We start from the raw sequence: 17,958 nt of genomic DNA on the forward strand, positions 1-17,958 counted from the left end.
AGCAATATTTGGTTAAAAGAGACTAAATTCATATATTTTGAAAGATGAAATACTAAGTTAGCAAAAAATTTTGAAAAATGACTAATTCCAATTTTCACAGAAAGTTAAGAAATTAAAAATATATTTAAGTCTTTAAAAATTAATAATTCAGATTTTAGTTTAAATTAATTTTAACTAATTATATTATATTTTATATTAATTTGAATCATAAAGGTAAAATTGTCATCTTACATTTTAATCTATTAATTTTATTTATTTATCACATTCATCAAATAATTCACAAACTTAAAAAAAAAAAAAAACTATCTATTCAAATCTCTTCATTTTCACCTCTCAATCCCTTAAAATAACCAACAAGTCACCAAATCCCTTCATTCTCTCTTCCTCAATCATCTTCTAGAAGTAAAACAAATTGTAGTGTCTAATACATATCATATCATTTGCATTCTTTTAACACTAAAATACATATTCATTGTTTGAAGCAGAAGATGAAAAAATGTTGCATTAAAAAATCTAAGAAAAAGAGAAAATTAGAAATGAGATGTGTTTATTTAAACTTAATTAAAGAAAATAGAAATATAAGAGAAATGAGTGAAATTTTTTTATAAATTAATGTAATGAATTTGATAGTGTATAAATTAGTTGTAGTTCTTCATTGTAAGTACAACCTTGTATGATATTAGAAAATAAAATTAAAACTTTGTAACATCCTCCTTAGTTATTTTCTTTTGTTAATAGCGGGTGCCTAATAAATTATCCCTATTAAATTAGAGGAGATTCCCAAGAGCCACGCTCCCTATTGCTTTTATCAGAACCCATTTCTTATCATGTTTTGAGGCTAAATTAAATAAAAATATTTAAGTTAATTGTGGAGATAAAACATAAATTTTCCAAAAAAAAAAAAATTAAGAATTTGAAACAAAATTAAACTTGCATTATTTCAGCCATATATAGACCGATATCATCTAATCTTTCTATAATCATAATATTGATAAAATTTATTTTAAATATGGATATTTTCTTGTGTGCATGATTGAATTAAGAAATACAGATATTTATCTGTTAGACAAAGTCCAATAAAGACAAAATCTACCACTGCTTCGGTATATAGTTTTGAGATAATGTAATGGAACACTGAGTACAAATTCAAAGGCACTGCAAAGTTGTTCAACTTTGGCATGCTTGAGTTTACGCTACTAATGTTGTATTTGGATTCGCATAAATACTATTCATGCAATAAGAAATTAACTTCAAAATATGTTTGGATTCACGGTTCATGTAGATGAAAAGTTACGAAAATAAATAAATAAATTATTGATATATGCATTAAAGACAATGGGCTTTTACTTCCTTCACACCCACCATAATTTCTTTGTTTTAAAATGACAATTTTATCCCTTAGAAAAGTGACTTTTGGATTATATATTTTGAAAACTTCCCAGAACAATCTTTTTAAAAATTTTGAAAAAGAAAAACTCAGAACAGAATTTTTAGAATAAAATTTTCTAAGTGGATTTTGGAATGAAATTTTCAGAACATATCAAAAATATTCTTGAATAAGTTTTTCTGAATGGGATTAACAAATTATACTTTCATATATATATATATATAATATAATGTCTTTGGAACATTCCTGTAAGAAATGTGTTCTGGCAAGTTTTTCGAATCGTATAATGAAATGATGGCAACGACAGCGATGATTGTAGAGATACTACTCACTGTGATAGAGATGTTTCAGTTATTTCCTCCCTCTCATTATGAGGTGCAGTTAATAATTATTTGGGTGCAAGAAGCAATAGCGGAAACAAAGTTCTTTTGAAGAATAAGAAGGCCCAAATTCCATTGGAGACTAACATTGTTGCAAAGTTTGGGCTGCTGGCTTATATTTTTAGTTCATGAAATTTGAAATAGATTTGTTTTATTTTGTCTTCTAAATTTTAATGTTTTATTTCAAAAATTTATTTTTAATCCCCCCTTTTGATGACTCCATTTAAATATGTAATAAATTATAAATTATTCATATAATGTTCTATTTGACTATACATTCTAATCATCAAACACTTTATCATTTTGAATGTTTAAGTATTGTTTGAAAAAAAAATAAAACTGAAAATGTCTAAATCTGAAAGGCAAAAACTAAATTTACTCGAAATTTAAAGAATTAAAACATAATTTTTCACAGGTAAAATACATTATTGTCTTTAAAATGTTAATTTTGATCCAGTTGATTTTTTTTTTTAAATTCTTACGTTTGAAACAAAAACACGTTTAGAAACATTTTACTGACACCAATATTATAATAAAAATGTAATAGTAATATGGTTATAAGTAAATTATACAAATATTGCGTGAAATTCTTTCAGATTACATTGACAACGCATTTTAAAACTTCTACATAATTCTCTTTTATTTTTAAAACATTACAAACCCTTTAAAAATATTACACTTACATGCTTTTAAATTTTAAAAACATTACACTTACACATCCACTTTTTTAAGAAAGATTATTGTAGTAAAAAAAAAAGTAATAGATGTAAAGAGCCTACGGTTCAAGATGAATTTCTAGAAATGACATCGTCAAAATAATATAACCGGAATATTATACTCAAGTATATATAAAAAGAGTTTAGTTAACTCTATATGTTTCTAGCAATATTTTGAATTTTAAAACAATTAAAGTAACATAAAGTTAAAATGCCAGTTAATGTAGAGTTAGAAAACAATTTCCACTTTCTCAATAAAAATGTAATTCTCTTAACACCATGTCAAGGAAATAAAAACTTTGTAGACCCGGAAAAAAGTAAAAGATGTTCCAGATTTCTCTTTTGATAATAATATAGATGGAAATGATTATTTTCACTTTGATATTCATGAAAATGTTAAAACATTTCGGGCAAAAGAAGTTTCTAAGAATAAAAACTATAAACGAAAACTAACTTTTGAAATATTTTAAGAGATACAGAAACATATTTTTCTGTTTCTTTATACACTGGCAAACTTCAATACCATATACGGTTTATGAAATTGAGATATTTAAGCAGATCGCCTAACAACATCTACTTATCAATCCCATTATATATCAATAAATTAGTTATTAACAACCAGAAGTATGTGTATATGATCCTATACACACATTTATTTATGTACAAAAAATATATTAACAACTTGATATTAAAGAACAATGACGATCAACAAATAATTTAAGGAACAAAGGAGAACAAACAACCCAAGAATCTCTCTTCCTTGGAAACAAACTTAGACAGTTGGAATCGGTCTTCATTGGAGAGGGAAATTAGCAGAGAAATCCTATCATTTGTTAACCTGAAAAATTTTGAAAGCTAATTAAGCTAACTTATGTCTGTGCAATTTACTCACGAGTTTCAATTACTGAAATATGCTATCGAAGATTTTGATGCAAAATCATTTAGAAGGAAGGAAGAAAATGCTGTAAGGAGTAAAACAAAACAAATTATCTCAAACTTATTTATATATACTCATCCATCTGCCTAACTTTTTTTCATCCATGTAGAATTATTCATATTAAAAAGCAATGATTAAAAACATTCCAACATAAATTGCACATTATATATATATATATATATATATATATATAGTTTAATAATTAAATAAATAATTTAAAATTATACAATAACTAAAAATATAATTTCATTCTTATTTTTTTTTATCTATTAATTTTTTATATATTCAAATTAAAATATATCTAATAATTTAATATATAATTTGTTTAAAAATGAATAAGTAAATTAAAACTACTGAAGAGTATATGATGGGTCCCTACTAGATTTATCTAAACTCGATAAAATTCGACTAAAATAACACTGAAATTTTAAATCCAAACCCACCCTGTCATTTGTGGAATCAGAAATGGGAAGAGTAAAACTAGTTTCCGATCCCATCCCATTGTCATGCCGAATTCTACTTGTTTGCAGTTTTTTAGAACTAATTCTGCTGAAGGCCAAAGAATGACACAGAGCAGCGAAGTGACACAAGTAAATCACACAACAATGATATTAAATTTTCCTTCTACAATTTTTTGTGATTACTTGCTATGTAAGCTCCTTATCTCAGAGAAAGTGTCGTGACTAATTATTTTGACAAAATGAAAATAATATGTGTCCAAGTGTGAATGGTTTTAAAATTTTATCTAAGCTATTATTCATTGTTAGTCAATGTAGAATTGTGAATGATTTTAAGATCTTACATTGTTATTTAAATCTGACCCTGCAAGTGGGCTACGCTCCTCGGAATAAGACTCTTGTTCAAGTTCCCTGAAAGATAGATGAAACCATCATAAAACAAAAATATACCAACAAAATCAGAGATAATAAGAAAAAGTACGATTATCAACTACCTATTAGCTAAGATCAGTTGCTGATGAGACAAAGTTGTGCTCAGATCAGAAGCAGCGGACTCAGAAACTTCAGGCTTTATGGGTTCATGACCACTAATTCCCTGCAAAAGGATTTGCTTCAATTCTATTGCTCGTGAGCTAAGATATTAAAACATAATATGCCTCAACAGCACAAACTCACAGTTGAAGTATCTTTCATCCATTCAGGAAATTTGTTCGAAAGAAGGCTGATATACTGCTCCATTGCAACCTCTGGATTCATGCTCCCCAGCTTTTGCCAAGCATTCCTTGCACAACGGAATCAGTACTGTCGATCACTCATAAAAAGCAGCTCTCAACCCTTTTATTATAACTAGCAATCAAGCTATACCATGTAACTTGTACAACACGGCCGCTTGTGTTGTTTACATTGATTTACCATGTTAGAGTGTTTGACACATTTTTCCTTTCCCTCTTGAATGGTAATTCTTATGTCTTTTAGGCTATATTCAAATTGATGGAAAATCATGAATGGAGGAAATGGAATTGTAATGGACCTTATGGTGTTATATTTCATTATTTAAATTGGTAATCTTATCCATCTCATTTCGTTATTTGCTTTCTTTTTTTTGGGGAGAAATAAGATGAAGTCAGAAATTTGTTCTGTTCCACCACAATCTATCCACAGAATGAAGTGAAAGTTTTATTCCAATATATTCTTTTTCACTCCATTCCATTTCATTCCATCGATCCAAATATTAGTATGACAAGATGGTCTTACCTAATCACATGTACGAGGACTCTATGTGTTTACTTTTAGCTGACAATACCATAATCTAACACAAACTGAGCTTTGCTTATTGTACTTTGAGGGAGTGATTGAAATGCACATTAGCAGCTCATTCATGAGGGAATGTGGATCGACTCCCATTCTTAAATAATTTTAGTCAGAGTATAGATTAAAAGAACACTTTAATTATTAATATAAAACAAAAGGTATTCTACACCCAATTTGGTAATTTCTGAGCAGAGGAAAGAAATAGTATCTTCCTTACCACTCAAAAACATCTTGATGCTCACATAAAGAAAAACAGACCACCTGTCTTCCTAACATAAAAAGTGAATACTATAGCTAATCTCGGCAAGTCCAAAAATTATATCTCTATCTAACAACGCACTCTGTCATGTATAAATTTTGGTGTGCATCAAGATAATTGATAAAATTTCTTAATTGCACCAATCAATACTTTTGTTGTTAACTGTGTTATTGATGACAATGCCGGTGACTGATCTCTAAAAAAATCAGCTAGATACTATTCTTCTTTACCCGTGGCCCATAATGTTTCGAATAGAAACCCTGTTATCATTTATTATACGGTTGTTTAAACACATTTTACTGGGTAAGTTAGAGGCAAATTCAAACCCTAATTATTGCTACGAACAACAAAGGAGTAACAAACAAGTAAAAGCAAGTTAGGCGATTTAACAAACAAGGCATAATAACATCACACGAAACATTAACTTGCAACACTGTAAAAAAAAAGGGAGCACGTAAGTTGAAATGTGATACCACTTGGCACGTGCAGAGAGCTTGAGAGCCATTGGCTGAGGTTCACGGCAAGGCCCTTCCGTCGCAACCTTGTGAAGCCCATACAACTCCATTTTCACGTTGCTTCCAACATTCTCCAATCGATCACCCTCGTTAGCAACAAATTCCGTAGCCGCCATAAACTCTTTCTCCAACTCACTCCTCTCAATCCCTTCCCAATCATCATCATCATCATCATCATTGTAATCATTCTCTTTCACGCCGTTTTCTACAGCAGAAACTTCAATTTCAGTGCAAGGATCTTCAACACTTTCGACGTCCCTCTTCTCCTCAAACTCTTGTGTTGTTCCCTCATTAGTCTCTGCTATTTCCTCTATAACGACAATGTCTGTGTGTGATTTTACCGGTGACTCGAGAACAAAGTTGGAATCGAGTTCCACCACAGCCTCTTCAACCTTGTGTTCGCTTCCTACACACGTGGCAGCTTGAACCGGACTAATACAACATATCGTGTCCTTGCTTTCAGCGGGCTGAACCGGGGGAACCGGTTCGACCGTAGCTTCTTCACATTCGATTTCTACAGCCTTACTTTGAGGAACCGGTTCGAGCGTGGGCTTTTCTATCTTGTATTCGGTTACATAGTGAACCGGAGTACTAAAACGGAGCTTGCTCTCGCTTTGAGCGCGCTGAACCATAAAGCGTTCGGCATGAGAAAGCGGAGGGATCGGTTGGGGAGCGAGGTGACGTTTTGGTGTGGCGTGAATGTCGTTGACGACCTCGACGAGCTTCAAGACGATGAAAGTGAGAAGAAGCGCCAGAGACGCCGTGACAAAAAAATCATCCACCACGGTCAGAAGCTCCATGACAATTCTCTCGTTTTCGTTGTTTCTAGTGGAAATATCGAAAAACGCTGAAGAAGTTGGTGAGTGAGGGTTTTAAGTAAAGGATTAGGATCCGTTGAAAAAGTGGTTGTTTTTTTGGAGAAAATTAATGAGAGAATTTAGGAAGGAATTGTTAAGAAGGAAGGAACTGAAAGAAGAGCTAGAAAAAAAAGGAAAGGATAATCTGCGTAACAGCGCAAAGCATATTCTGCGCTGATTTTACTTTATGCTTTGGTACCCAAAATTTAATTTCAATTTCAATACATAACAATCTCATTTTTTTTTTTTGGGTTGTGTGGGTCCCGTCGTTGCGGAGAAAAGGGTGAAGGGGTCACCGACGTGTGACAGCAAAGCGCAAAAAGGTGTATATCCGTGACCACGTCGATCATGCTGACTCAACACTCGCTGCCATAATCGTTATCCAACTCCAACACACCACGCGATTCATTCTTATTTCATCACTTATTTGGTTGCGTTCTAATCTTATTACCACATTGGTCAAAAAGTTAGGTTTTAATTGAACATATTCGAGAAGTATTCTGAATATTTTCGATCACGAAATAAGTTAATTCCATCACTGTTTTACGTAATCATTGTGGTTTTGAACACAATGCCATAAAGAGTAACGTCACGACGGGATCTAAATAGATAATTTTGTATTGTCATTATTTGTGTTAGCCGTTTATCGATTAATATCATGCTGACTCAATTAATCTGTTTTAAAATACCCACCAAATTTGCAGCTTAATGAGAAACTATAGACAATAATTCCGGTACTATTTCAACCAAACGAGACTATTTACTTTTATGATTGAGACATTGAAATGGCATTATTAATTCCCCTCGATGTAGCCCGATTAATCAACGGGACGAACTGAGCATACAATTTCTGATTCCAACAAAATAATAAAAAAGTTATGCAGCTGTGGGTGAAAGCGTTCCACGTGCATGGTTGTTGACCCTGCTAAAGAATAAGAGTAATATTCTTTTAACATACATTACATTCATTTGATAACATATTTATAGGGTAAAAACTAAACTTTTGTGTTTATAAAGGAAAAGAGTGAAAAATAATGGAATAGCGTGAAATGATTATAGAAAAAGTTTGTGTCAAAGTATCATTACTCAAATAATAATGGCTAATTTCGATGGCCTGCACTTACTAATCACAGCTACAATATTAGTCCAATAGTAAATTTAAACAGCAGAACAAGGTGTTAGGTGAGCAGCTGTGTGATAAAAGGCCTGCGCAGTGAAATTTCCGTTTAATTCAATAAAATTTCAATTGTATTAAGTGACTATACAAAACAATACGCACAACGGAACCAAAAAACTAGGTAAATCCCTCACAAGGAGATCATGGATACAGGAGAAAAATCAAATTCAAAAGGTAAACTATGTGGGTTATATATGAAGTGTAAGTCAAACCAGCAAATTTTAACTTGGATGGAACCGTTTCAGTTTCCCTAGGGAAGCGTAAGATGATAATAGCATAATAAGCTCGGCGACAAATTAAAATAAACAAGATCACCTAGGCACTTCGATTAACCTTGTTCAACTGGGGCTTCAGAATGAATTTTCTCGTACAAACGATGTATGAGTGGGGATTTAGACATTTGGGGCTCCCTCTCCAAGACTGCAATCACATCCTTCACAGAGATGCTTCGAGCTACCCTAGTTTGAGGGGCCACGGCATGACTCTTCCCAAGTTTTCTGGCCACTGTTAAAAGAATCAAAAGGGAGAAACAACATCAAACGTGGCATAAACCAATAAAAATACTTTATTCAAACCAACATAGCATTTCTCCGACATAAAGTTACTTGAAGCCATTTTCTTTCTTGGCAACATTAATCAGTAGGTATTCTGCATACACTATACAAGAGGGGAGTCTGAGACCCTTCAGCCCCAAATAAGTGGAAAGAGTGGGACATTCTGCAATCTACGTTTAGGTATTTATCAAAACATTCTCAACTAACAGTATAGAGAGAACATACGTTCATATTTTCGGACAACGACAGAATCCACTTCTATTCTATCTTAATTTTTTTAACCCATATATTAAGAAACATTTGAGTGTTGAATAACTAAAATTGATTGCTAGCTCGCAATTAAAAAAAATTAACAATGGAAATAACAGAAAAACACCTTCAAGCAGACTCACCTGAACTTGCTAGAAAAGGGGTTGAACCTCTTTTCTCCCCTTCTTGGTTATCCTTTGTACTTCTTTCAGATGTTGATGAAGATTTGCGGTTCACATCTTTAGCTGGTTGAGAACCAGATGACACGTCCACTCCCCCTTCACGTTTTTGCTTGGCTTGCTCAGCCATAAGTTGCCACTTCGACAGCATGTCATCTCCCCCATAAGCAGCACGAGCAGCAACATTTGCAGCATTTGTCCTCATCTTGTCATCCTCTTCCTTGTTCACCTGCAGCACATTATAAATCAAAGAACAGATTTCCAATGTTGATAAGGTGAAGTATAAGAATGAGATATAAATACCTTTGTTGATTTAGAACGGCCATCGTCCTTATCCTTGTCACCATCACCTCCAGTATTGCCGTCAACCTATATTTAGAAATAGCAATATAAATGATAGTAACAAAAGTTACAAATGAAAGTATACAAAAGACCATCAGGATGGTAAAAAAACCCGTACTCATGAATACAGTGCGAGTATTTTAATTACCCTCTTGTTAATAGACTAAGTACATGTACCTGCTACTCCTAACCATTATTAGTGAATTTTATTTGAGTACTTTTAAAAAAAAGTTAAATGATCAAAATAAGGTTACTAACCATTGAAGAATTGTTTAAAATTTGATTTTATATATTTAATTTTTTTATTTAGACCTGTTAAATTGAAGTTGTTTTTAAAAGGATTAATGTTTTAAAACTTATATTTTGTGGTGCAATTCATTGAAATTTGTGTTTTAGAAAGACCAAATATATTTGCATTAATATTTTATTAAGCAATTTTATTTTAATCGCATTTTAAAACTAAACACGATTCCAATATTTGGAACTTACATCATTTAGTTTCCGAAGCTTCTCTGCTTCCGCCTGTTTTTTCTCCCACTCTTCCCTTACTTTCCTATTTATTGTCATGATTTGCTGCCGAACGTCTGAAGTGACAACAGTCCGATGTCTCGTTTTCTCAAAATCAACCCTCTAGTAGAAAAATTCTTGTGAGTACAAAAGTTTTATACAATTATAAAAGACTATTTGTGCAAGCAGCTAGAGAAAACAAACTAACCTGTTTTGATAATCTAATCAGGTTACTTATCAGTCCACGCATCCTTTCCTCCACACTCTGAACATTTTACTCAGTGGTAAGATTACACGTAAACCAATTGCACTGAAAAGTGAAAAATTGCTTGAGTCTCACCAGTGACAAGCATTTCTCCACATCATTGCTCATACCCTTCAAGCCACACTTGGCCACTGTCAGAGTAACAACATAAAGTAACCATAAGGTTTTGTATGCCTAGCACACATCCAGATCAGCTCAAAATGAAAGAATTAAAACACATGGACAGAGGTATGACACAAGTTGGACACTGACTGATGTCAATTAATTTTTTTTGCAATGGAGCTTTCTGCAAGATCAGCCTTTCCTCTTCTTCTTGCACAGCCTTTCGAGATGCTTCTGACACTCGACTATCCTCTTTGGGCCCTGAAAATAACTGCTCTTCCTCTTCCTGTAAAAGAAACATAAGAAGTACAGGAGTTAGCATTCCCTACTTATTTGACTATCTGATTTAGTTGAACATTGACGTAGTATCATACCCTGAGGTCAACTCCACTAACAGCAGTGACATCATTAAGTTGTTCAATGCTTTGTTCAGCATATCCGCCAGAAGTTTTTTGCTTTTTACTGTAGGGTAAAGGAACATTATGTATATATTGAAATTAGTTAGGTTAAGAAATTAACCAGTAGAGAAAGGCATGGCTGACCTAGAAGGAGGAGGTGAGGAACCAAGTGCTTCAAGTGGTTTCTTTTGGGTAGCAGCAGACTTTTTAAGGGATGGCCTTGCAGCAATTCCAGAAGCATTTGATGGAATCTGAGAGCTTAGCTGATTAATTTCAGAAGTAGGACTTAAGAAATTAGACATCAACAAATTTGAAGACATACTTATAAACCTAGGGTATGCTCGGTGCAAAAATAATATCTTGGTATTTAAAGATAAAAAAATGCATAGAAAAAGCATGACAAAGTTATTATTTCTCAATAATAGATTCTGTTAAAAAAAACAAATTGGGAGCTCAAGAGCATCAACTGAAAAAACAAGCACAACAATATGTACATGTTACCCTCCATTGCAATTTGCAATACATCTTTGATACATCATAACCTTCCCTAACAAAACTGGTGAATCGAAAGTTCTTACACATCCTATAAGAGGTTAAAGAGTTAAACCTCAACGTTAACAAAATTCGAAATAGGGGCTGATGGATCTAATGGTGCATATTAAAGCAGACAAGGGACTACAATGAACCTATCCTTTTACATGAAGCTCATGATTCAACTCAGTTTTAGTTCAATACATTGAGCTTAAGATCTAACGAGAGGATCGTGAGCTAAAATATATGACTTCTTGAAAATATGATCTAAGCATAAGCCACTTAGTTCTCACCTCATTTGCTCATGAACAGGCATAGCATATACATCATCAAAACACATTTATTCCCAAAGCTTAAGCTGTAAGGTAAAAATACATGAATGGATTTACATCAAAATGTTCCCGCACGTAAAGGTTTTCATGCTTGACACATTAATAATGCCCAGTCATTACCATACCTTGCACTTGAATTTAGCCTTCTTACTTAAATGATTACGGACACAAAGGATCAAACTCATGACCCCTAGAACATACATGACATGTCACAGACAAGCCATAACAAAATCTCAAACCATTGGGGGAAAGTACATAAGTGATTCACAAAGTATTACATAATAGTTTTTATTCATGAGTGTTGGTTGCATTACAGTAAGTATATTACATATATTGAGTGAGTTTTCTGCAATCTGAAGCTCCTTCTAAAACCCATTTGGCTCATTAAATGTTGTGAGTTTACTAGGCTCGACCCACTTGAGCTCGTTGTGTGGACTCAAGTAGCTCATGACTTTAACTTGAGCCTGGAAACTTGTTATACAGAATGACTAAACTAGGATAAAAATGAACTAGCAGAGTATGACATCATCTTAGTTGAGTTTGAATTTTATTCATGTTCAATCCTATGCGCACAGACAGTGGAACTTTAAGAAATTTAATGTCTTTCATACTAGGAAAATGACAAGAACATACCTCAGACCAAATGAATATAAAAGCACCCCCAGGATGGAACTAATGAAATTAACCACGTGACAGCTTAGCAATCCTAACAATTCTCAAAATTAAGATCTAGCAATAATCAAAAGTATTTAAATCAGCCCCCCCAATTATAGTTATTTTAAACAAAAACCCAGGACAATTTTATCTGTATAGTTGGCTTGCTTGGCTCTGGTACATCCTGTGCCAAACTGTCAATTTATGGATGCCCTTAGAGTTTAATTAAAAAAAAAAAAAAACGTTTGACCTTTGTAGGAGAAGCTAACTAAAGCTTGACCATTTATAGAGATGCCATATATTTTATAAATGCGTGATTGACCTAGTTACAGATAAAGTACAGAATGGTGAAGATGATATCAATCAGGGTTCTTATTTACTAATCATTAATTTTGGTTTATGAATAGGGGATTTTTGGTTTTTCCAGTTAGGGGTACTACTATCCCACTTTATTTCCAGTTTGGTTCTTCATATTACATATTTTGGGGAGAAGTGGGGTGCATAAATTGGTGAATTTCAGAGTTGTTTAACCCAAATAAAGTACAGCAACTAAGCTAACCCAAATAAAAGACACTGAATACTATCTATGCTTACTTGCGATTTTATTAAAAAAGGGTTTGAAAAACTACCGGTGAAAGAGATTCTTAGCTAAAAACAAAAAAGGTTATGGAAAACATCTGAGCTGAGAAAACTGATTTTCATATATAGATTCAGCATAACATAGTACTAAAGGATGCATTGTGCACATGAGGACAAAAACACATTTGAATGTTACTTGGTCTGCAAAAAACTACCATTATATCTTAAGACCAGATCGTGTACAACAGTCTCCAACTTACCAAGACACTGGAGTCTAGGTGGTTCACAGCAGAAGCGGAAGCAGAACTGTGTGGTAGCAAGCCAGTAGATGTTGTAGGTGGCATGTTTGTGGATGCTGGAAGACCTCTTGAAAACTCGTCTTTTAGAGCTCCTTGACTGGCACCACTCTGTTCAAGCTGAGCAGAATTAACAGAAGAATACCCATGCAATTTAGACAAATTATGCCTATTTTGCTGCTCAGTGGACAAGTCACCAGGTTCCTTCTTCACATAAGAAACAGATGACATTAAGCCCAGATTTTGTTCTTTGTTTGTTGATGGTTGCCAAGCATTTGAAGTTTGTTGAGATGCTGTATTGTTTACAGCAGAAGACACAGATCCACCTGGCAATCTCTTGGGATCATTGAAAGAAGTCTGCTGTTCAAGTTTTGGCATACCAATTACACTCAAACCATGTGTTGACCCACCTAAGTGATTTGAACCAATACTTTGATGAGGAATTTGATTCATGTGTGAATCATGTGATTGCGGTTTGATAGACGAAGTGGAACTGCTTGTTGTCCCAGAATAAGGGTTATAGTTACCACCACTGTTTCCATACGCTGATGCAAAATGTAGATGGTGTTGCTGCTGCTTATTGAGCCCTTGTATGTGAACTGATGCTCTTTCTGTTTCTTGACCTATTGAGTTGGAATTGGAAGACGTCAACTGGTTTGGCTGCAATCCTTGAGATTCTATTTTAACATCGAATTCCTGAGATTTTCTGGCATTGCTATCCATGGTTTGGCCAGCTGAAGAACTCATGCGAGATTGGTCAACGGCAACATTCATACTTCTTTGATGCATCTGTGCTAAAGCATGGGGATCATTCAATTGTCTAGCACCTGAACTAACAGTTGGCATCCTTACAGGAAGCTGCTGCCCAGCAGATGCTTGATTGGGCCTTGCCTAAATAGTATGAAAAAATGAATCTAAGCATGATGATGACATCAATACCTAACTGGATTATAAAAACCACCCACAACACAAACCATGTTTCTTACTACCTGAGGTTGCATTTGCACCTTTGCTAATGCTTGTCTAAGCATCTGGTCCCCTACGATACCTTTCATAAGCCGCACAAAACTGTCTTTCGGTATTTCATCTTTCTAGAATGAAAAAAGAAAAAGAAATTGATGAAATACATAAATAATGCATACTGCATGCGATATTTGTTCATAAGCTGGTTCTGGGCTATCATAAAAAAGAGTAAAATGTCCCATGGAAAGGGGGAGGGGAAAAGGACCTAATAGCTGGTTGGGTTTCGAAAACGCACCTTCAATTTTGTAAACAAGGTTTGAAGTTGCATGGCTCTGTCTTTGGCAAGTTGAGGAAGCAAAATGGGTAGCAACAGGCCAAATGGTACCTGCTTATTACTACGATTTACTTGGCTACTTGGCTGCTCAGAGACTGTAGCCTGTTGATTACTCATCTGCTGCAACTTTGCATACTGAGATTCACTGCTGGGATTATGACTCTTTACTACTTCTTTATTAAGGACTGAATCTTTTCCAGAATTATGAATTCCGATAGTTTGAGAATTGTGGAGGGGAACTTGTACAGCAGGTGCTTGGTGACTGTCATCTTGAGATTGTTTCTGTGATAAATGAATATTATTTACATCCTGAGAAGCAACATGCTGAAGGTGTTCGCCAAGAGACCCATGTTGCTTCGGCTCCATCTCAGATGAATGTTGCTCTTGTGCAGTTTTAGGCTCTTGATTTTGACCATCACTTTGGTTGTCATGGTTAGAAGTAGGCCACTGTGATGAAGATTGACTTGATGTATTATTGCTTCCTTGAGACAACACTGCAGCAAATATAGCACCATAAACATAAAGAATGAGCATTTCACTTGAGAAATCACAAAGCAATATAAAAAAGTTGTGTCCCAAACACTAAATTAAATTTAGAACTTAAACTAACACATTTCCTATTAAGGTTTAACTCATACCATGCTTGTTCTTTCAATAAGCTTCAGAGAAGAACGACCACTTTTCAGTCAATTATGTGGGAGACAAAGCCAGAATGCGACATGCAGCTTTGTTTCAGAATTAAAGTCCTATAGTTACTATCCAGAAGGAAATGATAAAAGCAGTTGCAAGAAACAAAGTCATGACCACTACTGGTGATGCAACAGTCATACAATCAATTCATGAGGGTTGGTTGGTCTATGACTTGTTAGTATTTTATCTGAAAATGCCAATGGCAAAATGGGTTCCAAGAGATGGAAGCTCCAGCCAGCCTACTTCTAGCAATGGGATCCATAGAAGTTTTCAGCAGCTACAAGCCAATCACTCAAATCTCCAATATCAACTTTAATAAAAGAGAGGATTCAAAGATTGGGATTCCCTGCCCCCACACATCAAGCAATGGGATAATTCTTGTAGCTGTTTCAAGAAACCACAGGAACCTCTACCTTGGTGGCAAGCTGGTTCTTATTATATTTTTTATTTGGTGGGTACTGTTGCATATTCGTATTGCTGACCACAGAAGAAACCCAAATACGGGAACGATAGAGATTTATTTAGGCTATCACAAAATATATCTTGGAGCTCTGTAACTACAGCTGGCCAAATTCCATTAGAAGAAACACAAAGGTTGAAGGGAGAAATCAATTGAGGCCTAGTTAATTAACTTTCTTTGACAACCAAAAATACTTCCGTGTTCAAACACTATGACCAAACATAAATGTTTTTATATCATTTTTTATGTTTTAGATGTATAAAAACAGTAAACTCAAACATGGACAGAAGAAGCAGTGTTTGAATGAAATGATAAAAAATAACAAAGAAATCAAATATTACCAAAATGAGTGAGAAAGAGAGGTCAGTATTGAACAGAAAATGATGAATGAAATTGACAGATACCTGCATCTGAACCAGGAAACTGAGAAGCAGACACATCTCCTCCTATATCTCTATTTAGAGCAGCCTGGAAGGCTTCCACATCCACCCCTGAATGCATTGTTTCATCCTGTGAACATTTAAACATAGTGGTCCGATAAGCAAAGCCCCAAATCGGTAAGACTAAGACCGCAGTTTTTCTCCTTCAAAGAAGATAAAAAAAAAAAGAATAGAGTAAACCTCATCATCTTCTAGCAGCTTCATGATAGACGGGTCCATGGCGATTTCACTGCACTTGTAATCTCTGTTGCTCTATTTAACCAAAACAAACTAAGAAATTTTTCTTCACACCATATCTTAGCTCATAAGAGGAAGCAAACAAACTGAAATGGCATCACGCCACCATGTGCCAATCCATAAGCAGTTTGACCACACGTTCAGTTTCTACCTAAATATTGACAATTCAATTTCTACCTAAGTATTGACAATCGCATAATATAATTCAACTAACCTTTTCACTTAAAAATGAGAGATTCCATTATGTCAAGTTAAGTGGTGAATAAAGTTATTCACAAGCTTGCAAGAATGCTCTAAACATCTAAATTAAAATACACATCGATTTGTCAAACACATGGGTGCGAATATGAGACCTAGGCCTAGCATCCTAACCTGCAATTCTATAGCAGCAATAGCAACAACAGAAGTACTAATGCAAAAGGGTATACACCACAACCTTTATCTTCCATAAATCCTAATCTCACGGTTGATTATTACATGCTGAATTTTTTTTACCTTTACTTGCAGAATAAAGGATGAGAAAGTTCAATCTGAACCTACTACATCTGCACATACTTCTAAATTTTTTTCCTTCCCCTATTGCTATGAAACTAATACCCCTTCCAGCTGCTATTGATTAGAGGTTCCATAATTTAATACAAAATATAGATACTCAAATATTAAACTAGCCACAAGTGAGAGCAAACTCAGAATTTAATCGAACATATGGATTTTTGTTTTGTAAATGGAACAAGAAATGTATAAAGAACAAGTGACAGCAGTTGACCTCACCAAACTCCTTGTCAAAAAATGGAAATGGGTTATTTGTTTTTATAAGTATTAGGTGTTTCTCCAGAACAGCAGTTGCAAATCAATTAAGGCTTGAGTGTTGCGTTATAATTCAAAGACCAAGACACAAACATGTTTAGTTTCACCCACCATTCAGATTCAGTGACGAAGACAACATCAACAATTCATTCCTAATTCACATTCCAAAATTGTCATTTTACTACTACGCTGAACAAACAATAAAAAAAGTACAATTATACAAGAGAGAAAAATCAGAGACCAACCGTGATTCTGGAAGGGAAAGGCACACCCGTGAAATTGAAACAATCGTGAACCTTCGAAGCCGCCAGGAACCCACGAACCTGCTAAGCAGCTGCGAACACTTAAAGCTGCTGCTACGAACGCGCTAACAACCGAAACAATCGCCGTGAACCTGCGACAAAGAACACCACAGGTAGTGAATCCCCAAAGCAACCGGTGTCAAACGTACCACAGATATGGAAGCAAAATGAAAACAAACATAATTAAACGAATAAGAGATTTAGGGCGTGAGAAGATGGGTAAGAAAAAAGGGCAAAAGGAAACTTTTTACCAATGGGATATTGTGATTGAGAGATGCACAGTTGAAGAGCGAAATTGTTTTGAAGACGAAGATTCGAGAGCACTTAAGAGCGAATTTTTCTTTTTTTCTGATTCAGAGACGAAGCTTTGAAGATTTCAAGGTTTTGCGAGCACTGAATAGAAAAACTGAAAATGAGTGTAAGTGTTGAGCTTCGGAGGAGAGAAAAAAAAAAAAAAAAAAACAGTTGTGCGATTTCAATTGATTTCCGAGAATGAATCAAACACAACCGAAAGAGATGATCAAGAAGAGGGGGTATTGCATATGTAGTTTCGCTCTCTTTTACATAGAAAAGGGATAAATATATTTTCAATACCTAAATTTTTATAATCCACCGTAGAATTAGTACATTTTAAAATTTTATATTAATTTAATTATTTATATTTTAAGATACATGAATTTAATTATTATAATCAAATTTTATTAAATTTATATAATTTTTTATATATTTTATAAATATTA

The 17,958-nt window shown here is 34.1% G+C and overlaps 2 protein-coding genes across 2 annotated transcripts; both read right to left on the reverse strand.

Moving 5' to 3' along the window:
- Positions 1–2,998: 2,998 nt before the first annotated feature.
- Positions 2,999–7,018, reverse strand: LOC114194646 (acyl-CoA-binding domain-containing protein 3-like). The gene is made up of 5 exons (XM_028084995.1): positions 5,922–7,018; positions 4,554–4,659; positions 4,373–4,473; positions 4,223–4,289; positions 2,999–3,321 (listed from the first exon to the last, which is right to left on the reverse strand). The coding sequence occupies exons 1-5, from the start codon at positions 6,761–6,763 to the stop codon at positions 3,310–3,312; spliced, it is 1,128 nt and encodes a 375-aa protein (XP_027940796.1). The 5' UTR covers positions 6,764–7,018; the 3' UTR covers positions 2,999–3,309.
- A 1,009-nt stretch (positions 7,019–8,027) lies between these two features.
- On the reverse strand, positions 8,028–17,738 carry LOC114193494 (transcription initiation factor TFIID subunit 4b-like). The gene is made up of 16 exons (XM_028083322.1): positions 17,470–17,738; positions 17,162–17,310; positions 16,053–16,260; positions 15,837–15,942; positions 14,244–14,776; positions 13,975–14,076; positions 12,950–13,876; positions 10,738–10,856; positions 10,570–10,657; positions 10,346–10,481; positions 10,169–10,224; positions 10,037–10,093; positions 9,811–9,951; positions 9,283–9,348; positions 8,944–9,208; positions 8,028–8,501 (listed from the first exon to the last, which is right to left on the reverse strand). The coding sequence occupies exons 3-16, from the start codon at positions 16,089–16,091 to the stop codon at positions 8,326–8,328; spliced, it is 2,811 nt and encodes a 936-aa protein (XP_027939123.1). The 5' UTR covers positions 16,092–16,260; positions 17,162–17,310; positions 17,470–17,738; the 3' UTR covers positions 8,028–8,325.
- Between the last annotated feature and the right edge of the window lie 220 nt (positions 17,739–17,958).

The sequence above is a fragment of the Vigna unguiculata genome, chromosome 8, assembly GCF_004118075.2.
Source record: "Vigna unguiculata cultivar IT97K-499-35 chromosome 8, ASM411807v1, whole genome shotgun sequence".
Lineage (NCBI taxonomy): Eukaryota > Viridiplantae > Streptophyta > Magnoliopsida > Fabales > Fabaceae > Vigna > Vigna unguiculata.

What these genes read in the sequence shown, in the direction of transcription:
- LOC114193494 (XM_028083322.1), bottom strand. Translation starts at nt 16,091, where the DNA reads ATGGACCCGTCTATCATGAAGCTGCTAGAAGATGATGAG. An exon ending in TTAGTGGAGTTGACCTCAGG is followed by an intron (nt 10,482 to 10,569) that starts GTATGATACTAC and finishes TTTCTTTTACAG; the next exon opens with GAAGAGGAAGAGCAGTTATT. An exon ending in CCCTTTTCTAGCAAGTTCAG is followed by an intron (nt 8,502 to 8,943) that starts GTGAGTCTGCTT and finishes TTCTTTTAACAG; the next exon opens with TGGCCAGAAAACTTGGGAAG.
- LOC114194646 (XM_028084995.1), bottom strand. Translation starts at nt 6,763, where the DNA reads ATGGAGCTTCTGACCGTGGTGGATGATTTTTTTGTCACGGCGTCTCTG. An exon ending in GGATGAAAGATACTTCAACT is followed by an intron (nt 4,474 to 4,553) that starts GTGAGTTTGTGC and finishes ATCCTTTTGCAG; the next exon opens with GGAATTAGTGGTCATGAACC. An exon ending in CAACTGATCTTAGCTAATAG is followed by an intron (nt 4,290 to 4,372) that starts GTAGTTGATAAT and finishes TCTATCTTTCAG; the next exon opens with GGAACTTGAACAAGAGTCTT.